The sequence below is a fragment of the Penicillium diatomitis genome (genome assembly GCF_028827545.1).
Source record: "Penicillium diatomitis strain IBT 30728 chromosome Unknown utg000015l_segment0_segment0, whole genome shotgun sequence".
Lineage (NCBI taxonomy): Eukaryota > Fungi > Ascomycota > Eurotiomycetes > Eurotiales > Aspergillaceae > Penicillium > Penicillium diatomitis.
The window spans coordinates 291,809-314,880 of NW_026623187.1; the positions used below are offsets into that span (position 1 = coordinate 291,809).

Here is a 23,072-nt window from a genome sequence, read left to right on the forward strand (position 1 = left end):
CTCCGCCTCCACTCTGAGAGAGATTAGACAAGGAGATTGGTGATGGAAAAGATGAACCGATAGATGATGTGTGTTGAGTCTGTCCTGGCGCGCTCTTTCGTCCAAGTCAGACTGTAGGGAGACTCATCACCAGCGGGATTACCAAAAGAGGCGAGCTCTCCAAACCATTCCAATACCATTCGGCTCCGGTGCAGATAGCCTTCCCGATGCGCGGATTCCTTGCCAGAACTCACTACTCGCGTTGTTGTATTCGGATCTACTCGAGCAAAGTCTCATGGAAACCAGAGAGGTAAACTCTACGAAGTGGGAACAGTCGGAGCTCGAAGATCGATTGAATATCATCGGAAGCCGCTTCGGTGATATCATGCAAAGCTCCGAATGCCAAAATCATCAGAATACCTCCCCCAACGCCGCGCAGACCCCAGGTACCCTTTCCAAAGACCAAAAGCAAAAACGAACCCAAGCCGACTACCCGTTCTCCGCCCCATGACGCATGTAGAAGATCCTCCTATGATGTGAACCAGACAAAAGAACGAACTTTGTCGGTCTTCGTAAGTAGCCGTCGAATCATCGCGGGAAAGGACCCTGTAGCTCGATCCGAGTCAATGCCGTCCACATAGCCATGATCTCAAGCAACGATGCACGTCGGACCTACCTCGCAGCGCGGGTTTGAGAGAGCCTCTTATCAGAGCTCAGGAATGTAGTAGTCACTGTTGTCCCCGTAGTTGGCGCGGTTGCGCCGCCTTCTGATGTCGGGATAGACACAGAGCAGGAGCAGGAGGACCAGTGCCAAGATTAGGAAGGTTGGCAGCCAGGGGAAGACGAAAAGAAGCAAAGTGACCCAGAAAGACATCTTGGGTCCCCAGAGAGGTTTGGAGAAGATAGAATGAGGGATCCTTGATTGAGACATAATGTGAAAAGGGAAGGAGGAGGGAGGAGAGTCAAGTTCAATTTGGCGTCAACGTAGCGGCGTGGTTGATTTCGCCAACTAAGCGTAGTTGCCCTCCAGGACAGGGACTCAAGTTCGACTCGAGAACAGCTGGTCACTTATAAAAGAAATTCTGCCGTCGAATGAAAGAACGTGCTACATAGAAAACAAACACATATCAACTGCGTTCATCACCTCGCACCACCGGTTTGTCAAAGTTTTTTTTGGCAAGAAATCTTGCGAATGTAAGAATCAATTGAAGATACTCGATTCGGAGCCAGGCGACATGACATTACTTATAAAACATGCCAAGACGGAGCGGGTATAGAAAGAATTGCATCGTTCGGCAAGCTTCCCTAGGCGACCATCCTCGGTTCATCTTGTGCTTTTGTGGTCATCCAAGAGCCTTATTGATTGTGGCCGTGCCCGTGCTGTAGGTGACTCGGTGGCTGTTGGCTATAGGTAGTCAGGTAGGTACTGACCTTGGCCAAGTACGGTACGGCAGGCGGATGTTCGGATATCAACATCGGAACCTCGGGTGGACGCTGCCCGATCCACATTCCTCTATGGCCCAAATCAGCCTTACCCGCTGAGTTCAATGACCAGCCTTGAAGTCTGCTCTGTCACAACATCGATAAATGCGGAAGCTCACCTGTCCCTTCTTCAATGACAAATGACAATGTGGGCTGCAAAGTAGATGGAAGCGCGAAGATTGCTTTTCCCACCCACATTTCTCGGTAGATTAACGGACGGAGCAGTGGCACACACGTGTGTAATGGTCATGTGACTTCACCAGCGCGACTCCATACATGTATGCGCTGTATGCAAAATACTCTAAGGGTGGGAAGTGAAATGTGTCTCATTTTCCATACACCAGGAGACGAAGAAAATCCAATTCAGATATTAAGCCTAGGCTTCACCGGTCATAGTATATGGCTGTATGCACATTATTGCCAGCATATTTGAAACACAGCAGAGCTTCAACCGTTTCATTGATTTGTAGGTGGAATACCAATACGTAGAGAAAATGATTACCGAATACTGCTGGTTTATTGTGGGGCCCTTGGCGTGCCACCGATTCAGGCAGCAGCATTTCCTACCGTCCGCAAAAGTACATCCATCAATCGCAAGGGGAGAAGTCCTACTGTTACTACGGTTGGATGATAATGAAAAATAACTCTGCAGAAACCCGCGAGAGACAACATCCACCCAGAAAAGTGACAGCAATTTGAGAGGTAAGGAATAACATGCCCAAATACATGCTTCACGTAGCCAATATTGAAGTTGTTTATACATTTCCCCGCTCGGATTGCTGCTCACAATGTATGGCTGGCCTTCAAATTCCCAGCAGTGAGATGTCTCAAGCCCTATACTTACAATGATAAGTGGAGGCCAATATGTCTCTTGACTCAAGAGTCTTGAGGGCTCGAGCCTGGTACTTGAAGGGGTTGGTTCTCTGGTTAAATCATCGCAAGCTTTCGCAGCAGAAGGACCCCGCATAAGGAGACCACAGAGTCACGGCCGGTCAGAGGGGCGGTGAAGATTTTAATCAATGAACACGGTGGAGTGTGTGTATATAAGTGATTATCATGTAAATTTCAGCAGCTCAAATTTGCTCTTGGACTGCTTTGATAACTATTGGATGCTACTGGGAGAACGTAGCAGACCCAAAAGAGGGGAGAAAGGAATGGTGAGATTGCACCTGGTGAGAGGTGCCTATCTAAGCTACGAAGGTGGTGTGCGTGGGCGCGCACCACGCTGGTGAGACGCGCCAAACCACCAAGCTATCTCAACAATAACTGCCAAAAGAAGATGTGACGATACGTGCGCTGCAAGCTTCATTCCTTTTCAGGTACTTCATACAGCTTATTTGTGCATCCCGCCGTGTTGCTGTACTCAGCTATTTCTCCCTGTAGGGCTGAAGCTTGGCTTGGAGGTCTGTGGCTCACTAGAGCCTGGCAGCCTGCAGGTCGGGTAAGATACCCGGTTATAATACATGATGTACCCTTGGTCCCTTATTGCTTCTGAACCCTGGGATCTGCAACGACTAATTGTGTAGTGCAAGTTCCCAATTGGGTCAAAGGTCATGGAGGTGAACCGAAATTGAAGTGACTTATATCCAGAACCCTCCTTGACGAGCCTCAAAAGATCCAGGGCTGGCGAAATTGCTGATGTACAAGTTTACGGTAATTCATCTGAAAGTCGACAAGTTCAATACAACCCCACAGGCGAGGATTCCAGCAAAGATGTCAGGGTTCCCACGGGCCGAGTCCCGGTCAACAGTGGCGATATTATTGGTACCACATGGTCGACCTGACCAGGTCGACTTTATAGTTGCCTAGAGACTTCGAGAGTAACTCCACGCGTCTCGTTTCTTGCAGGGCTGAACTACCCCACGATGCGGTTTCCCTCCTGTTCAGGTTTCTACCGGTGTTCGGTCATGACCACGCACCCTGTTTCTCCACTCAATACATCCATTTATCGGCGAGGCTGTTTTTTGTACTTGTCAGCTTCAAATACCCTCAACACAGTACACAGTGTGAGGCAGAGGGACACTCAACACGGCCCTGGATTCACCGAGGCCTAAAACATCCTTCAATCAGGGCTCACTGCGCCGCCCGTTGGCCGATCAAGATGTCTTGGATCGTGGGCGGAGTGAAGCACGGTAACGAGGAAGACAGCAACCTCGGCATTGACTGGGTCCTGCAATATGACTTTAGCGAACTCGGTGAGTTTAAGCATGACAACTTACATAGGTCGGCATTGATCAGGGGCCCAGTATGTCATCGTTATAGGATTCTTCTCTTGCGACATGGCTTGGCTTGATATAATGCTGCTCCTCAGGTCTGTCTTGTGATCCCAAGAATACACTCACTGACGACCGTGATTGTGCAGACCAAACAGAAGCTATTGCGGAATACCGTAGTCTGGTACAGAGCTTGACCAATGCCGGTCTTCGGGTCCAAGTTCGTCACGGACATGGATCGTCACTGCTGGTGTGCATTCATGTACCCCGAGATCAGCTGGGGAGGATGGTCCATCAGTCAAGGTAAAATCATCCCAATGGGGAAACAGCAAGTTTGCAGTGTTCCTTAGCATTGATCATGATTGACAATCTGTTTAGAATCAAAGATTGGCTGTTCGGCATCACATCGACCATCCCCGCTGGCCCCGGAGACACCATTGCCGCGGCCGAGACACCTTCAGAAGAAATTCGATCCGTCTATCATGCCGTGACTTGGTCAGAGAGTATGGGTGGTGCTGGCATCACCCCTGGATTTGGGAAATGGAAACGTGTTACGGCCTCATTTCCATTGCATGACCAGGATGCCTGCTCGGAATTGTTGAGCAAGTGGAATCGAAAAGGGAACTTGACCATGGAGGATTTGGATGCCATTCGTGCACTTTTCGGTGAGAAGGTAAGAAGAAGATCCCTACCACTACCATCGGAGGATTCGCAAGTTGCAACCCCAAAAGTTGACTTGTTCCCTCCCCCAACAGGTTGCCTTCTATTTTGCTTTTATTCACTGCTACTCGCTCTTCCTGATGTTCCCTGCTGCGCTGGGTATCTTTGTTTGGTGGTTCCTTGGACCCTATTCGATTGTCAACGCTGTCCTTCTTTGCGCATGGTGCGTGGTCTTTGTCGAATATTGGAAGCTGCGCGAGTTCGACTTGAGTGTGCGGTGGAAAGTCGACGGCGTCGGACAGCTCAAGGTCAACCGTGCGCAGTACAGATGGGAAAAAGAAGTCAAGGATCCAGTATCGGGGGAGGTCAAGCATATCTTCCCTGCATGGAAGCAGATCATGCGCCAGTTCTTGCTTCTTCCATTCACAGGCGTAGCCAGCCTCGCGCTCGGCACGCTGATTGTGGCCACATTTGCCGGTGAAATCTTTATCTCGGAAGTTTACAACGGTCCCTTGAAAAGTTATCTTGAATTCGTGCCGACCGTGCTGTTTTCACTCTCTTTGCCAGCCATCACCTCCTTCTTGACCGGGATTGCCGGCAAGCTCACCGAGTACGAAAACTACCGCACCCAGGATCTCCACGACCTCGCCTACACTCAAAAGACATTCATTATGCATGTCATCACATCATTCCTGCCCACTATCCTCACGGCGTATGTCTACGTGCCCTTCGGTCATCAAATCGTTCCCAAACTGGATCTCCTTCGCCGACTGGGCATGGAGACTTTCAGCAACAAAGAATTCGTCGTCGACACCTCCCGATTCCAGGCCGAAGTCATCTACCTGTCCGTGACCGCCCAGGTCTTCAGCTTTGCGGAGGAGATCGTTCTTCCTTACGTCAAACACGTGCTGTGGCAGAAGTGGCAAAATTACCGCGAGCACAAGGCTGGCTTGAAGCGGCAACGCAGCTTTTCCAAAACGACCGACCTCCTGCTCATTGACCCTCCCCAAGAAGTGCAATTCCTTCGCCGTCTACGCAGTGAAGCCGGTGCCGACGAATACAAGGTGGAGGAGGACATTCTGGAGATGTGTGTGCAGTTTGGCTATCTCGCACTCTTCGGCGTTGCGTGGCCCCTTGTGCCGCTCGGTTTCTTGCTGAATAACTGGCTTGAGGTTCGAGGTGATTTCTTCAAGCTGACCCTTGAATGTCAGCGACCGCCACCCATCCGGGCGGATTCCATTGGACCTTGCGTTCTCGGTCTGGACTTCCTCGCCTGGCTGGGTACCCTTTCCACTGCTGCCATTGTGCACATTTATCGGGGGTCCATCTCCGAGGTGCGTCTCTCGTCTCTGCTGCTGACGCTCTTCATCGCCGAGCAGCTGTACCTGGCAATGCGTTTCGTCGCGGCTGCTGTGTTGCGCAAGATTCTCGATGAGACTCTCAGTCGCGATGAAGCCGGTCACTTTGCTGTGCGTAAGGCATACCTCGAGACACAACAGGCCCGGTATCGCTCACCCGACTCATCTACCCGGGTGCGTCAACGCGTGCGCTTCCATGAGCGTGTGGATGTGTACAGTAGTGATACGACTGTCTCCCCGGAGGGATCTCCTTCTCCTTCACCCACCACTGAACAGCAGCCGCTCAATGAAGATCTCCGTGGATCCGACCGAGAAGCTGACTTTTGGGACAGCCGGCAGTGTGAGCCGATCGAAGCGGGCAGCAAGATTATTCGCGCATTGAGCGAGAGCAAAGTCCAGCACGAAAGTAAAGGCGAGAAACGGGCGTGACCGGCATATAATTCTTGGGTGGTTGCTAGCGAGATCGCATCATTTGCCTTTTGACACGAAAATGAGACGCACTCTTGAGGCTAATGTAAAGAACACTGTAAGAAGCAGGTTCCTAGACCCAGAAACGTGTAAGATGCGCGAATCCGCTCACCAGATCCACAAACGACCGGATTTGTCAAATTGGCGGGGACGAGTTCAGCCCTACGGGGCAATGCCAAGCCGATCGACTTGAAGCAGGCAGCCACTGCAGATTGCAGAGGCGAGGTGTGACTCGGCGATGTAATGCTGATGTACTGTACATGCAAGGCTCTTCGTCTGCCCGCAGATGTGGTTGGGGAATCGCCAGGCGAGCAAGTACCGGCACCCGACCACCGGGTGGTGGAACTGATCCCCTCTTCTGCCCCCGGGTTTAGTTCCTGTACTGAGGGCAGTCCACCTCGGTCTTACCAGACTCTGTCCACTTTCTCCCCTTCCGTCCTTCGCTTTTTGTCCGACTTCTTTCCTTTGTAAACAGTTTGCGTTCCTCTCGCCGCAGGGTTCTCCCTCCCACCCTTTACCCCTTCTCGCTCGTCAAGCCTGCTGGTCAGAGTAGATGCTATATTCGGAACGCTTTCCGAGAGCTGGTCTCGTGTCCATTCTTTCTTCGGGTGGAGAGGTCGTCCACCGACGAGACTCGTGATCAGCATTCTCTCAGACCAGGCCCGGTCACCCTGTCCCAACACCCACATGGCGACATTTCGTACGTCCTCAGACACTCTCGTCACGTCCCGACCTGCTGCTCCCAGTCAATCGCCCGCCGAGGTCGACATGCAACATGCCTTTTTAGCACCAGACTCACGGGCTGCCACGGAAGTCGAATTGGCCGATTTGGACACTGCGCCTCCCGTCTCACCCAAAGTACTCGATGTCTCGACCAAAGCCAGTGACGAAACGGCATTCGAGGACAATCATGAATCTGTCACAGTTGTTCGACGCCGCGGGCGATTCCGTCTCAAGCACCAAAGCCAGTACGAAAATAGTCTTCTTGCCGGCGTCGGATACCTGGAACTGGCCAATGCCGCGGACTTTGCCGCGAATGTGTGGAACCAAGTTCCTGTACCGAAGTTCGCGGCGGCGTTGATGGGTGTTGGTGCAACATGTGCGTTGGGCATGGTATTCGTCGCGATGCAGGATTTTCGACTCGGCTTGCGGAATGTGAAGCTCCTTCGTGCGGAGAGAGTGCGTCTGCAGGATTCACTACGCCAATTTCAACCACAGCAAGAGATTACCAAATACTTGAGTAGCAGGCTGGCTGTGAATACAAGAGAGCTCGGCACTGAGATTGTCGACCGTATCGTGATGGATGTTCTCATGGGGTTCGGGTCGATGCTTGTCGGCGTGGGGACGTATATGGCTATAGGTGGAGCCAACCGCCGCGTCTTTCTAGCCAGCAACCTCCTCTCAGGGTATATCGGAAATGGTATGGCGGCAATGTTTGGCCTGATCAATGCCGTGTGGTCGGTCTTTCTCTTACACCGCTTCCAACAACAACTCAACGCTATCCGGTCTTCATATCCGAACGACGATATCAAGCGTCGATTACACCAGCGTGTACGCCGGTTTCAATGGCACTCTATCATTAACGCCATCAATGGATTGGTGGCTGGCGCTGCGTCGATGGTCACCGCGGAACGGTGGTGGGGATACGTGGTGTTAATACCTTGCATTATTTCGTTGATTGTCGTCAACTTCTTCTGGCGCAAAAAGCTCGGCTATGACAGGCCGATGTTTGTGGAAACCCCCGAGATGACCTGTGAGAGCCGCTTTCTGGTTGAGGATTTACAGCTCGTGATTTCGATGCAGCATCATCTCGCTGAAGGTCAGCCGGCCCTACCTGGTACAGTTGTCGACTGGACTTCGCTGGAGTCCGTGTTGACATTCATCAAAAACCAAGGCATGCTGGAGAACTACAGCAAGTCGCTCATACAAAATAAGCACACACGGAGACTTCTCTCCGAGAGTTCCCTTTCCCCGACCCCTGCAACCGAAATCACCCTCTCGGTGAACACCATCCTTGTCCTCTCATCACAATCTTCCCGACATGTAACCATTCTAAAGGATCATACGCGTCGGTTCCTTGAGCATGGCGGACATCAATTTTTCGTTTATCGCGAGCGACATCTCCTCGAAGTTCTTAGCTTCTCCATCTGGCAGGACCAGATATCCCACTTTGCTTGTACCAAAGCCGAATCCTCATCGAGGAGTGACTCTAATTACCCGCTTCCCTCATGGCAGCTAGACCAAGGCTGCTATACATAGTACTCCGCCCATCCTTCATCATTTGCATCTTTGAAGGTTTGATACGCGAGGAGGAGAACCAAGCAGACGACACATTGCAATATGCACCAGTGTGGCGTTGTTCATGTATGGTTAATTTATAGACCCGTCTTGGCCGTCAACCGCGGTCATGATGCTTTATAGAGTAATACATAATTCTTGAATAAAATCATTCTTTGCTCCAATCTTCGCAAAGTCATTCTGGGCATTGAAAAAAAGTCGTGTCACATCGAAGGTGGATGGTGGGCAACTCGCAACTCGTCTAAAAAACAGGTATTCTGTTCTTCCGTGTGTCCGGTGCCAGAGTCACATGATAAAGATCGCGAACACGTGCGACTTTTCGATGAAAACAGTTCCAAGTCTAGACTGTAGACTGAAGACGTCACGCAATCGGTCATCTTTTTCTGCCGCATCAAACTCTAGTTATCCAGACCAGGGCAGTTTTCACTAGTCTGCGCAGTAATGGCATTATACGGCGCAGGATCAGTCCAGATAATGTTGAAGCTTAACGGGGGAATAACAAGTTAGCCATACTGTTGTTCCCCCATCCAGCCGCGGAATTGCATTTCCCTCGTATTTGTCTCCCTTCACAGTATGACTATGTACGTACCTGTGATCAGGGTAATCCGGCGCATTGGAATCCCCCAACTTCGAAACGATATCCGTCAAAGCATTGTGTTCCCAGCAAATCAGGATATTGCCAGGACCGGTGTAGCTGTTGACGACGTTCTTGACGCAGCCAGGGTCATCTCGGCCGCAGGACAAATCTACGGACAGACCGAGGTCGGCTGCGAGGGGCTTGACGGTGTCGTAGGGACGTTGGCGCTTGCCGTCTTTTTTTTTTTTGGTGAGGCGTTAGTCTGCTCTGTCTTGTGGTGCGGTGCGTGTGGTTCACGAAGAGGGCGGAATGTTAAAAGAATGACGTACTGCTCTTCGGCGTCTGCGCCATAATATGTCCAATGTTATACTGGGAGTTTGCCCCAAAGATCTCGCGCAGACACTGGGCGCGCTGCATGCCCTGAGCGTTCAGGCCATCGCCGGAACTGGGCTTTTCGCCGTGACGGATCAGATAGACGGTTGGACTGGCGATGGCCACGTTGGCCAGGGCCAGCGTGGCGAGGGAAATCAATTTGACCATGATCGCTGGTGCTGGTGCTGGTGCTCTGGGTGTGTGAGGGTAAACGTGAACGTGAAAGTGTAATGGGGGATAGTTTGAATATTGCTGGAGATATAGGTGTGAGGTAAGAATGCGGAGGTCCAATCTGGAGGGACAGTCTAGTCTCTCTTTATACAAAGGTAGAGACTGCGTGTTACACTGTCAAGTCAAGTCGGGTTGGATTAGGATGTGGTGACGATTGTGTTTTCCGTTGAAGAGTTCCTCCGCCTTTCCGGGCTGAAGATGAAGTTGGAGCCTGGTACGGTGCTAAGCCGAATTGAAACAATGCTGATTATATTATTGATCCCCGGCCCCTCTAAGCGTGTGGAAGGTAGTGACTATAGTGAGTGTAGTTCCTCCACTATCCTAATACAGCCCAGAGCGGAACCACGTTTATAAAGCTTGAATCAATCATTCATTTATCCATAGATCTCGACTCGCGAAGTACCTTAAATTCACTACACAAACTGCGAAACCAAGCATACTAACTTTCTTGGAGTCCTGTTACTAGTTACTACTGTACTACGCTCTACACAATTCTATTCAGCGACCACAAAGCCACCGGCAGCTTTACTGAGTCCGTCTTTTGTCCCTCGATCCCCATGGCCTTCTCCACTACCCTCGCACTGTCAGCCTGCATCTGCATCACTCATGGACAGTGGGAGGTGATCAATGATCTCCACTGAATGCCACCTCACCTGTCTCAGGCTCTCGGGATCCGCCCTCGACTCGGGGCATACCGATCACAGATGCTCTTCCTCGGCCACAGACGTTCCACAGGAAGTCGACATGGATCAAGACGAGGGTATGACTCGTCCGTGTGATTCACACGCTAGGTCGAAAGGGGTGATTGAAGAAAAGCACACCTGTCGTACTAATTTTAACCGAGTTACAACTTACCTGTGCTTACTCCTGAGTGGTAGTGACTCGTAAGCACTAAGGCAGTGAGTACTGGAGTAGTGAGTACTGACTTTTCTAAGGAAATTGAGTACTTTGCTCGCTTCCGATCGGCGCCCGGGCGGCCCGCTGATCGTAGGAAAAGGAAAAGTCAATATCCGCGCTGACTTGCAGCCAAGCGAGAGACGAGGAATCCATGCAGCATGATGTCTACGAGTCAAGATCGCACCGTCTCTTTGCTTGTCGCGTCACAATGCCGGCACGTGGGCTCAGTGATAGGTAATTTTATACAAGACAGCTCTCTTGAAGAATAATGTTGAACTACCTACATCAGTGTCGGACGGTAGGTTCCGTCCGAGCGAGCAATGTACAGTTTATATACATCGAGCTCGCGAGGAGTTCCGAGAACCGATGCACGATGCTTTCACATCGAGAATACCCGGCATTTGCTATGCATCGAGTTACATTTCATCACTTCGGTCCTTGACGATCAATGGCGAACGACATTCCAAGAGCCCTTTTGAGGCACGCTCAATTTGGCGCCCAAGCAGGGGCACTGAAGGATCTGGTGGAGTCTTTCTTCAGTGATGACTGGATGACTCTGCATTGGATGTGTGCAGGTTTCTTCGTGGTCTCGCTGCCTCGACGACCTTTCAGTTGGCCGGTAAGCGAGCCAATATCTTCTCGTATCGCCAATGTCAGCTGAGCATGCGTACTGTTGCATTCGACCCTTTTGAACGGACCCCACTCCTCATCATCTCGTCGGGGGCGCACTGTCGTGGCGTCTAGAAACTGAACAATCCACTCCGACGCTTACCGAAAGGGTAGACAACGAGTGCCGCCAGGAACAACCCAATCGTGATGCCAATCGCCACTTGAATCATGCCCAGTCCCAGACTGAATACCGAGTTGCCTGCTGCCAGCCCAGCGCCAGGTGGGGGATTGGACGAGCCGTGCGACGAAGTGATATTTTGCTTGATCTCCTCGGCAGATTGAACCCCCGAGATCAAGGAGCCTGTCGCGGCCAGACCAGAAGGTACAAGGATGAAAATCGCCGGAAGAATGGCGGTCGCGGCGTGGCCGTGCCACAGTCGACTGTACAAATTTCCCAGAATCCCTACGGCGAACGCACCTACACTATTCGCAACCTGAGAATTTTTTCCGAGCTTCAGAGTGCTGAAATAGTTGCTGACATACCCCGACAATGCGATGAACATCATCGGAGGGAGCTGCTTCCACTTGCCTTGGTTGATGATCAGGAGCCAAACGGTCACGAGAGCCACAAAGGGGAAGCGTTGTATGTACGGATTTTCGAAAGCTCCCCCTGGTGGGCACTGAATGTCCGATACGGCGCCGCTGTCCATGAGCCCATAGATGGTCGTGCCCACTGTCATGCCGTAGCCTAAGAAAAGAGAGAAAATGATCGCATATACCATGCGAATGGATCCCGCGATGATCTGGTGCGATTGCAACTCCAGACTGCTACATAGCACGAGGAAACCCGGCAGGATCAGAGCAATGGAAGATTGAGCAATCGCCGAGAAGCAGAATATATACTGGCGTTTTCCATCGACGATCCTCAAGGGAATACTGCCAAAGGCTCGCGCCAAGAATGAGGTGACCACTGTCGAGGTCACTTCAAAGACATTCGAGTATAGTACTGATCGAGGGGCTGCGAGATGCTGCATGAGGCCCACGAGCAGGCCGTTGAGAAAGATGATAGGCATGTCAATCGGACGAGCATAAAAGGCGAACGGACCAAAGGTGGCTGTGGCCAGTCCATATACCAGGACAATAACCCATTTGGGATAGCGAGGTTTCTTCCTCATCACATCATCGAGCTCTTGCACGGCTTTTTCAATCCCAATCACGTCATGGATCACATTCTTGTAGATCAGATGTGTATCCGAGAGCCGAGCCAGATCGATACCTTGGCCCACGCGAACGAGTTTCACCTCCGTGCTTCGCGTTGAAGGGTCGTCGAAGGACATGATCATGCACCCCGGGAGATACAAAAACTGGCTTTCGACATCGAGAACTTTTGCAGTCATCTGCATATACTCTTCCAAGCGATGGGTCGGTGCTCCGAATCGCATCAGCGCCCGGCATAGCTGAATGATGAATTGTTGGCGACAAATGATCTCGGCGATTCGCACCGTCACTCTGATCTCTTCTTCCGTGTTGGCTCTTCTTTCGGCCTGTTGTCCACGACGCTGTGCTGCGGCAGAGAGGACCTCGCTTGAGACCGGCGTGCTCGCTCCACTGCGGCCATTGGAAATCCCAACAAGAGTCGAAGTCGTCGTGTTCGGCGGGCGTTTGTACCATTTATCCTGTTTATTCTTTTTGCCTGGCAACAGGCGCGGGATCAGAGTTGGGTCAAGGGATTCTTCTGCCGGCGAGTGATGACTGCTGACCTTGAGCCTGAGGTGCCTCGGTGCCTGTACTCGCCACATTCTCTCTGTTCAATTTCGTCAACTGGTGAAGGATCTCCTCGCCAGCAGAGCGATACTGGGAGCTTGATTGCACAGCAAATTGATCCCCTCCTGTGATAGGAATCATTCCAGCCTGAGGATACGTCCTAGCCCGCACCTTCCGTCGCTTTCCCGACTGTCTCCGTGTCAGATCACGCACTATCTTATGAGCCTCAGAGCTGCTCTTTCCCTCGTCTTCTTGCCCTTCTTCATCATCCTCGTGCTTCTTTTCGGCCCTCGCCGAGCGATCGGTCTTCAAACCTTCGTCATAAAACCCCGTCTGCAGATATTCTTCGCCGCTGGCAGGTCGGCCGATGAGCTCACCTACCGCAGTGGCTTTTCCTTTCAAACTCCTTGCAACGGAACGAATCTTGCGTCTAGTGTTTCTTAAAGTGGATGTGTCTGAGCCTGCCTTTTCACCAGACTCTGCTTCTGAAGATGGCGGCGCATTGTCGCCCTCTCCAGCCTTTTGACCCTGATCTTGGACCCGAGTGTCCGTAATGTCCGAAGTATCGTGAATGTACGGCAGAGATGGACGATGTGGCATGGCAACACTGTTTGCCCTTTCCAACTCTGACCGGGGGCTCTCCCGTGGTGCTTCACGCGGTACCTCTCCAGCCAGGTTCTTTTTTGACTGGAAGTAGACATGTCGTGGTGATCCTGAGTCTTCCCCGCTTGATGTATCTTTATGTGAGCTGTTACCGCTCTCGCAGGAGCGAAATTCATCGTGGTCTGAAAATTCAGGTGTCTGCTGCTCGCTAGAGATGGACTGTCGATCGGTCTCGGATGTGTCTGGGCTGGCTTTCTCATTGGAGACTTTACCATCTTCCGAGCCGGACATGATGTCTAATATAGTCTTTTCATCAGAGCCTCACAGTGCTGCGCTCACTATTCCATGGAGAATTATGCCGTGGAAGGTGGCTTGACTCTGATGGGGGTACACGTCTCTTAAATTGTTGAGTGTGAGAAACCATCGACAACCAAATAGTTTGTCTCTCCCAGTGAGGGAAGAAAAGTCTGGAGTGCTGCGCTCGCTAAAAACAAAGAAATGGAGGTCTATATCCAGGAAGGCGCTGAGGGCCCTTACCACGGCTCGCCAACGTCATGTTTCGGATCCGTACTCCGATGATCTACTGCATGCTAACATGGGCGGGTTTCTTTAAGGTTGTCGCAAATAAAATTATTCATGTACCAAAACACTCGAGGCTCAAATATCAAGAGTTTCCGACAATCTCTTTGCAAAATCTCAGCCAGTGACTGGGCATTGTCAAGATCCTCCCCGACCAGCTCGACAAACCTGTCTTTACGACTGCCACCTTGAATTTGTTTAGGATCTTACAATCATGCCGACCAAGAGGGCTCTACGTAAGTGCGGTCCCCAAACCTTGAAGTAGTCTCAAGCCAGCAATCGACGAAAAGCCGCGTTCTTGTCCAGGTTCGATGGCGTCTTTAGTATAGCACCTGCTTAGAATGGCACGATAGCATCGCATCCGTGGGATAGGCAGGATTCTCTTCAGGACTTGTCTTTTACCTTGTGTCTCATATCTAGCATGTGATTCTGCCAGTCGGCCATTACAGCGCACCCAGAAAGAGCACTCATCCCTACCCGCAACAATCTCACTTTCTATTCTTGCCATCTTGGGCTACCTACATGGCAAAATCTCCCTATCGGCTCTTCCAAAATGAGACTAGGATATCTTGATCAGTCACAGGGTATTCACTCGGCATATTGGCCAAGTGCAGGTAGGCACTCGACGTACCATCATACCAGTCAAGTTCACTATACCACCGATAATTGCCTCGATCTCGACCAGACATTCAGCGTTCCAATTTACCCATCTTTGCGTTGATCAGTGGCAGGCTTACAAAATCTCGATCTACAGGTGCACTCGCAATGTTTTGAGTCCCGAATCTTGTGACATCCGTATCCGCCAATCCAGATATAAGGTCGTGGAACGTATTGGACATGCCCGCAAGCTTGCAGAGATGGAGTACGTTCCTATCTGCTTTGCAGCCAAGACTTCAGTTACAATCTAGCATCGCGGCTGACATGTGAAATGAGGGTACGAGCTCAAACCGCTCTTTGTCCCATGTACAATCGATGCAGCCCCAGCTGGTGCTTCACATTGACTGGACTTTTGCGCCAATGATGCGATAGAAAGATGCACGACCCATGAGCAGAAATTATCAGCAGCTCAATATGACGTGTCTCAAGTCTGATCATGAACTGGGTTCGTGCCCAGGAACTTGGACCGTGTTCTAGAATGGGAAGGTGAAGCCTGATCGGCTTGGTTGACGGGCGCAACTCTAGGCCAACATATCAGGGCTTTTCATCTGTTTTGCATACTTCGCGGGTTATATCTTGCTATATTATTGACCCTTCTCCGCTTGCTCGCCACTCATCATGAACATACTTACGAGCTTGACTCTTCATGGGCGCTTTGCGGAGGCGCCCCCAGTCGATCATGACCTACACAACGGCTTCTTGGCACATCAGATGCTCATGTCTTCACCCCAGAACTCAGCATAATCTACGGAGCTTACAGCAGAGCCTATTCTACATTAGTGATCCCAACGAAGGAACTGCATTTTGAAGACGCAGCTGATCTTGGGGTTGTGCCTATGCATCGTGTGTGGGAGACTAGGAAGACTACCTCGGTCCCTCCGCCGATTGTCACCGATCGGATTTCTTTTCGCGCAAACTTCAAGTTGCTCCACAAGCTCATTTGTGCGAAGAAGTAGATTTACGTTGCAGTCGTTTGCGGTCTGGTGAGTACCTCGGACAGGGCCTTTCCACCTGATCTGTCTCGATTTCTCGAGATATACTGCAAAGAAGCAAGCACCTTTCTCGTTGCAGACGAGGCAATGAATGCCATGCGGTGTGGAGCATCTTCTGTGTTACACAAGGCGTAATACGCCGAAGATGAAGATGTGCAGCCTGATATGAACGTCTTTGGAAAGGGAATAGGCGTGAGTGGTGTCGCAGTCATTTTCAACGGCACATTGATGCGCTAGCTCTTATCCACGTAAAGAGACGAAGACTTTCACATTATAAAACGAGGCGCGTAATGGTAGGTCGGCCCGTGGCTGCGCCGATATTAATCGAACCGTTAGGGATATATCATGTTTCCGATGTGGAAAATTAGCCCCCGGGAGTGAGCAGATTGTTGTTACTTTCCCAGGGGTTGTCAATCGTTTTGCTCGGGGAATCACAGTCCAGATCGAAATGCTTCGTGGTCTGAGAGCCTTTCATGTGGTGTATAAGGAAGTTCCCAAGCCAGTTGGTGTCATGCGAGCATTCGCAGACGAGGCACTTGGGTCCGCTGGCTTCTCAAGCTCAACAAAGCCGCATCTGTCGACCCTTTACAAAGCAAAATGTACCTTGTTGGGCCGGCTGCAAAATCCCTGCGAAGCACATCGTCCGAGGATGCTGTTCTCCAGCGAACACAGTCTTTCTGGTGCTGTATCTGGGGCATTGATGCGACCGGCAGCGAGTGGTGCCGAACTTGCTTATTGAGCCATTGCGGGATGGACAAATGCTTCTAGACCTATCAAGCACCTGGATGTCCTAACTGACCGCCTGGTCCTTGCTATTGGTGAGCGCCTTGTATAAGAATTGCAAAGTTAATCACTTTTCCATTGCTAGCGAGCATACAAGGGGTCATTCAAGCTAGCATGGTCCTGTCTGCCGGCCAATATCTCCATTTATGCTAGGCGTATCGTCAGTCTGCACGATGCAAGGGACCCCAAGGACCCTGACGAGAATCAGCTCTAGCTTGGTTCAAGGCTGGTCGTAATGCACATCCTTGCGCAGTTCATACTGTATACCTGAGCTGTATGCCTGCTGGACAGAAGCCACACTAGATGTGTTCCATCCCTGGCTCCGGCTCAGTCCTCGGATACCTGAGCTTAGCAGCAGTCTCCATGACCGCTTACTCCAATCCCTTCGACATAGCCGTATCTTTGAGCACGTCTGTCTTACGACGAGAAACAGCCGTAGCCTGGATCTGAAGAAGAGCAAGTTGGGGGAACGGGTATTCTTTTGGAGAACGCTTCTGTTGTCTACGATTGAGTAACATATCAAGGTCGGTGCTCCGTTAGATTGAGTTCGAGATTCTTAGGACAGAAACTTTCAAACACTGGAATCAATCATGTTCCATTTCCACGGTTTTTTCGTTTTGCAGCGACTCCTAGAGTTCCAATCCCCTGGCCTGGTGATGTCAAAGGCCTCTGTGTCAGCATTCTCTGCAAACATCCTGCTACTCAAAGACGTCTCACCCTTATTAGGGGAAGATCATTTGCATCTACAGTCTTTTGCCCAGGGATAATCCCAAGGCTCTTTGATTTAGCAAGAGATTGAACCCGCGATCACTGCCGCTGATTTCTCATTCATATACATTGGACAGCCCCTCTCTCATGTCAGTATGGAAGCTCCGAAGACCCTATAACTCAGATGTCAAGATGAAGTGAGCGGTCGTCTCAGTCGCGTATTAATTGAGTCGATTCCCACCAACATACTGGCCGCTGTGCGGGCCATTTATGATGAGATGTAGGAATGGTTCGGTCGTGGCACCATGGGTCATATGTGCGATCTGAGAATTGACGGGATCATGACCGAGCCCAGACCGTTCGTTCTCATGGAGCTCAAAGAGAGTGGGAGCTAAGTTATAGCTTGCTCTGTAGATGAATGGGCGTAACAAGATGGACTCACTCCTGCTTGCCTGGTTGCAATGGACTTGCGGATCACCGGGTCAACTGAATCCATGTCAGTTACAGTTTTCCAAGCTCTCCCCTTTGTCCGGAATCTCGAGTACACCACCCAGGCTGTACTTTGCTCTTTAGAGCTTGAGGAATGATTCCGCGGCTGTCAAACATGTGTCGCTGACGTCAATCTCGCCAAGTCCCTGCATAACAACCCGGTGAATGCCCCGGATGGGCGTTGTCTAGAGGAGAAGGATTATCGTGACACGCTGCGGTTGACAGAACCAAAGACTCCCACAGCGACTGACACCCTGAAGTTACCGAATGCAACATGTAGAACTAAGAACGTTCCGTTGATCAACATAATCGCCCTGGAAAAACAACTATATAGCTCCTCATTCTCACACCTGAATCAAGTTTGCGGCATATTCCCTGCTCGTCGTTGATATTCTGTCAACTTGGAAAATTGGTGAATTGCAGGTCATCTGGAAGGGTTCAGCTCATGTCATGTCTTGTCTTTGCTCAAAATGTTATCACCGATCGGAGTTTAGGAATACATCTAGGCAAGACCAAGCCCTTAAAAAAAGGCCCTATACCTCGGAGCGTTTGGTATGTCGATTTGATATTCTCCGATCAGGTTTGGGCCCTATTGCTTGACAATTACTTGAAGCCTGCGTTGGAGCGCAGAAAGGGCTCCGTAGACAACCATTTTCCTCCAGATTTCCAGCAAGTGGCCCCTGGATGCGAGTCTAGAATATCCCTGGGCCATGGTCAGCGTCCTGCCGAACAGCATTCCGAGCATGAATAAGCCTGACAAGAAACAAGACGTCAGTCTGCCTCCCTTGCATTCAAGCTGCGTGTTATTTTCCATGCCTCAGGCGGGAAATCGAACTTCCTAGTGTGTCTGCGCAAGTTGGATTCGGGCATCAAGCTGGCTGGGATGACTACTTAGTAGTAAATGAATTCCGGCTTCTTCTTCGGAGTCATTTTGTCTAATTGGGCAGCAATATTGGAAGCCCCGTAGGCCATAGATACCTTAAGAGATGGATTTCGTGACTTGGAGAAGTCCCCTGCATCGCTCAAGTGGACTCGCTGATTGAACCAATCTTTCACTCCAGCAGGTATGGGCCACGAAACACAATCTGGTAAGCTAGGATGCTTAGGTCGAACATTATAGGTCAGATCTGTATGCTATTCACAGGAATCGTCGAATGGATGCTTCCATCTACGTACCTAATTCGGAGTGTTTTCAGGGGCCTGGTAGCTTTCATTAGCTACCGGCAGGTGCCCAGGTTTCAACTACTTCCAATACCTCGCCTGTTTTGCCTGAGCACCATTGGAAGCTTTTAGCTTTCGACACAGGTACACGGGAGGACTGAGCTTCTTAATCTCCATGTACAGTCCCAAGCCTTGGTATACCCAAGGCACGATGGCGATATCGTGGTTCTAAAAAGCGACCATGCGACCGTACATATTTTGTCACTAGGCGTTGTCTAACAACGTGGTCCCTGCCTGAATTTGGGGCACTCGTCAACGCATGTCTCATCAATACGAAGATCTTCATGATTTGTCCCATATTTGCCTGCGCAAATGCTGGTCAGATGCTTGAACCTGTGCAAGTCACCCTTGTCTATCACCACGTAAGGTCGCTGGGGATAGGTACCACCAGATCCTGTAAGATGGCTTGTTCCTTGAAACGCGACATGGCGGTGCCCGTCTCCAGGGGGCAACCGCCCTGCGATGCAGTCGCATTCCTGGGGAGCTGACTTGCACGCGGACATACCAATCGCACCACGACTGTTTAGATCCGAGCTGGCGCTTTGGACTTTGATTGGCGACGGATCGAGATCTAGAACCTGACTTGGCTCCGAGGTTCAACCGTTCTGAGAAGTAAATAACCTGTCGAGGTAACTTTTTGCCTAAGAGGCTCATTTAGCCCTGGATCTGCGCGAGCTTTGGCCGAGGGCAACGTTTGATAGCTGCCATGCAGAGGTCAAAATACTCCGTTTGTCTGGTTTCATGGCTTGCGGCAACTGTCACTGCGGACAAGCTTCCGCCAGAAAAGAACCAAGAGAAACAGTCTACTGCGGACGTGCCACAACGGATTGGTCCCTCGTGGCTCTATAATATCGGCCAGTAAGTTGACTGCTGAAGGAAAGCATGAGCTGTGCATAACCAGCGAGCCCGACTGACTTCGAGAAATGGAACAGATACGGACTCCCAGGGTTGTCAGGCACGGCTTCCAACAATGCTGAAGTTCCGGACTCCCCCTCTGCAGATACGAATGCAGATGAAGAGGCAGATGAAGATGGCTCCATTCCTGGCTCACCCTACCCCGGAAATGTCTATTCGAGCGTCATAAGTTCAGTCATATCCTCTTCATTCGCTCATGCGCCTCTGCAAGCGACCACGTCTTCGTCTGTACCCGCGTCCGAAACAACATCCACTTCAGTTGCAGCTCAGACTTCAAGTACCCAAGCAAGCAGCCCCACGCCTTCGGAATCTGCGAGCAACCTGACAGTTCACACGTGCCATAGCCCCATGATCAATGCAGACTTTGTATATTGGTTCGAGGCTCAGAATCATGGCGGCAAGGCTGCAGGATATGCTCCCTACTCCAAGTCTCCAACCACATATCCTGTATTTCGCAATGCAATGGATTACAACGTCATCAACGATGGCACTGGTGATCAAGCCGCGGCGCTGCAAAAAGCCATCGATGACGACGGAAACGGAGGCACGCGTAAAGGAACGGGCGTAACGCGCAATCCGGCCCATGTCTATCTCCCAGGAGGAGTGTATCAGTTGCGCAGTACGCTCAACCTGACCGTTGGTACTATTATTGTCGGAGATCCCAGCAACCCACCTGTGCTTAAAGCAGCTTCTGGCTTTTCGGGGGATTACCTCGTCATGGGCTACGACAAGCACAATGGCAACCCGGAAACGAGCTTCATGACTTTGATGAAAAATTTGATTCTCGACACGACGGACGTGTCGCCCACTCAAGATCTCACTGCCTTACAATGGGGCGTGGCGCAAGGAAGTGGTCTGACGGGGGTTCAAGTGAGGATGCCAACGGGCGAATGCTCTCACACTGGGATTGACATTGTCGCCGGTTCGACGATAGCTGTGACGGATGTGGTAAGTCGAAGCTGCTAACTCCTGACCTTCTCTGGCAAGAGACGAGCTAATTTCACGGCAGATCATTACCGGTGGCGCCATCGGGATTATGAACTCCAACCAGCAAGTGAATTTTAAGAACATTCGATTTGTGGGTTGTCGCACCGCATTCCATGCCGCTGGCGGCTGGACTGTTCTCATTCAAGGAGCTCTATTCGACACTTGCGGTACCGGCGTGAACATGACGACCAACTCATTGGGAAGCCTAGTGATCCTGGATTCATCCTCGACAAACTCGGGCCCATTGATTCGATTCCACGATTCTTCGCAGGATACAGGTTCCCGGAACAGTCAGTTCCTGATTCAGAATCTGGACTATACCTCCGAGAACCCCATTGCAGTGGATGTCAATGGTGCTACCCGTCTGAATGCCACTTCTCATGTTGATACCTGGGTCTGGGGAACCATGGTTCCGGGCAATTATAATGCTGGAGGATCCTGGATCACCAAAAGACCCGAGCCGCTTCTCGTCAACGACCGCTATTTTACCCGATCCCAGCCAACGTATGCCGGCTACAGTGATGTAGAGGTGGTAAACGTCAAGTCCGTCACTGACCACGTGGTCAAGGGCGATGGCACGACCGACGACACCGAATCCCTCAACGCCATTCTCGCTGAAAACGCCGCAAATTGCAAGATCACGTATATTCCTTTCGGTGTGTACAAAGTGTCAGACACAATCTTCATCCCCATCGGATCCCGAATCGTGGGCGAAGCCTGGTCTGTCATTTCTGGCTACGGTGATGCTTTCAAGAACGCATCCGAGCCTCGTGCGGTGATCAAAGTCGGTCACCCAGGCGACGTCGGCGTGGTCGAGATCCAAGACATGCGATTCTCCGCCGCCGAGATTCTTCCAGGTGCGAAGATAGTCGAGATCAACGCGGCGGGCAGCCAGCCTGGTGATGTAGGAATGTGGAATACCGTTATCACTGTGGGAGGGACCGCCGAGACATCCATTTCCGAAGACTGCGTCTCCCAGGAGCCAAAGGACTGTATGGCGGCATTCATGCTCATGCATCTGACCGAGTCGTCTTCCGCTTACATCGAGAATGTCTGGGGCTGGACTGCCGATCATAATTTGGACAGTGAATCGATACTCACTATCATCTCAACAGGTCGTGGTCTTCTCGTTGAGTCAACCAAAGGAACATGGCTCACCGGAACCGGGTTTGAGCACAACTGGCTCTACAACTATAACTTTCATGGCGCTAGCAACGTGTTCGCAGGTCTTTTGCAGAGCGAATCACCGTATATGCAAGGCACGGGCGAATATGCTAGAGCACCCGCGCCATGGACCCACGAGCCTAAACTGGGAGATCCGGATTTCACATGGTGTGGAAAAACCGACGACAAGTGCCGCACGTCTCTAGCAACGAATGTCGACGGCGGGGCCGATATCGCTTTGTATAACTCTGCAGCGTGGGCTTTCTTCGATGGGCCTTGGAATGGAGAATACAACGAGCCGTGCCAGGGCAAATGCCAGACCAACATGATGAGAGTGGCGGGCACGCCGAAGAATCTGGTCTGGTATTCGATCAGCACGCGGATGACGGACGTTGTGATCCTGGACGGGAACTCCAATCCCAAGGAAGCTGATCATGCCGGTGGATGGGAGAGTTTGATTCAGGCTTACGGCCAATTCTCGGGATAGACGATTCTGTCTGCTTCCATGTGTATATTTTAGTATTGTGAATATAAGTAGACGACGAGTTTAATTACCCTGAGCGACGAAAGCTTCGGATTTTCTTCACAGTCCAACAAATAATTTGATGAGCCATCATCGACAGAAGGTACCTCCTCATATATCCAGGTTTTGACACTATTTGTTTTCGTATTAGCCGAGCACAGAGATAGCTGGCATGAACCCAATCTTATACTATACTCATATAGAATCCCTCTACATTTCAATTCTTCCCTTGGCCACCATGTGGCCCAGTTCCGGCGAAGAAATCTGCGCAAGCATACGTCTGGAGTCATTCGGGCAGCGGACCTCTGGATGCATGCGCTTGGTACTGGCACAAAAGACACCAACCAGGCTCCAATCGAGCTACTGGCTTGCGGATGTTCAGCCGTTTCTTGTGGTTTTGTTAGAATCACCTTTTGTGCGATCGCTGAATGTTTGCACCTCACAAGCGAGCGAGATTCGCATGATCAACTCGTATTGTCGAAAATCTCGCCCGGCCAGACGCGAGCTCCTCGTGTGCTGTGCCCTAGTTGTTTGCTCTCCTCA

The 23,072-nt window shown here is 51.0% G+C and overlaps 6 protein-coding genes across 6 annotated transcripts; 3 read left to right on the plus strand and 3 right to left on the minus strand.

The window, feature by feature from the left end:
• Positions 1 to 685: 685 nt before the first annotated feature.
• On the minus strand, positions 686 to 910 carry N7539_008926 (uncharacterized protein; the record flags this gene model as incomplete). Its single annotated transcript, XM_056938521.1, has 1 exon — positions 686 to 910. One exon carries the CDS (start codon positions 908 to 910, stop codon positions 686 to 688), a length of 225 nt encoding a protein of 74 aa, XP_056785898.1.
• Positions 911 to 3,562: 2,652 nt separating this feature from the next.
• N7539_008927 (anoctamin family protein) lies at positions 3,563 to 6,121 on the plus strand (the record flags this gene model as incomplete). Its single annotated transcript, XM_056938522.1, has 4 exons — positions 3,563 to 3,656; positions 3,824 to 3,977; positions 4,053 to 4,347; positions 4,430 to 6,121. The coding sequence occupies 4 exons, from the start codon at positions 3,563 to 3,565 to the stop codon at positions 6,119 to 6,121; spliced, it is 2,235 nt and encodes a 744-aa protein (XP_056785899.1).
• Positions 6,122 to 6,847: 726 nt separating this feature from the next.
• Positions 6,848 to 8,419, plus strand: N7539_008928 (uncharacterized protein; the record flags this gene model as incomplete). Its single annotated transcript, XM_056938523.1, has 1 exon — positions 6,848 to 8,419. One exon carries the CDS (start codon positions 6,848 to 6,850, stop codon positions 8,417 to 8,419), a length of 1,572 nt encoding a protein of 523 aa, XP_056785900.1.
• A 437-nt stretch (positions 8,420 to 8,856) lies between these two features.
• On the minus strand, positions 8,857 to 9,575 carry N7539_008929 (uncharacterized protein; the record flags this gene model as incomplete). Its single annotated transcript, XM_056938524.1, has 3 exons — positions 8,857 to 8,941; positions 9,048 to 9,270; positions 9,365 to 9,575. 3 exons carry the CDS (start codon positions 9,573 to 9,575, stop codon positions 8,857 to 8,859), a joined length of 519 nt encoding a protein of 172 aa, XP_056785901.1.
• Positions 9,576 to 11,275: 1,700 nt separating this feature from the next.
• Positions 11,276 to 13,802, minus strand: N7539_008930 (threonine/serine exporter family protein; the record flags this gene model as incomplete). Its single annotated transcript, XM_056938525.1, has 2 exons — positions 11,276 to 12,837; positions 12,905 to 13,802. 2 exons carry the CDS (start codon positions 13,800 to 13,802, stop codon positions 11,276 to 11,278), a joined length of 2,460 nt encoding a protein of 819 aa, XP_056785902.1.
• Positions 13,803 to 19,646: 5,844 nt separating this feature from the next.
• Positions 19,647 to 22,493, plus strand: N7539_008931 (glycoside hydrolase family 55 protein; the record flags this gene model as incomplete). Its single annotated transcript, XM_056938526.1, has 3 exons — positions 19,647 to 19,798; positions 19,873 to 20,803; positions 20,865 to 22,493. 3 exons carry the CDS (start codon positions 19,647 to 19,649, stop codon positions 22,491 to 22,493), a joined length of 2,712 nt encoding a protein of 903 aa, XP_056785903.1.
• Between the last annotated feature and the right edge of the window lie 579 nt (positions 22,494 to 23,072).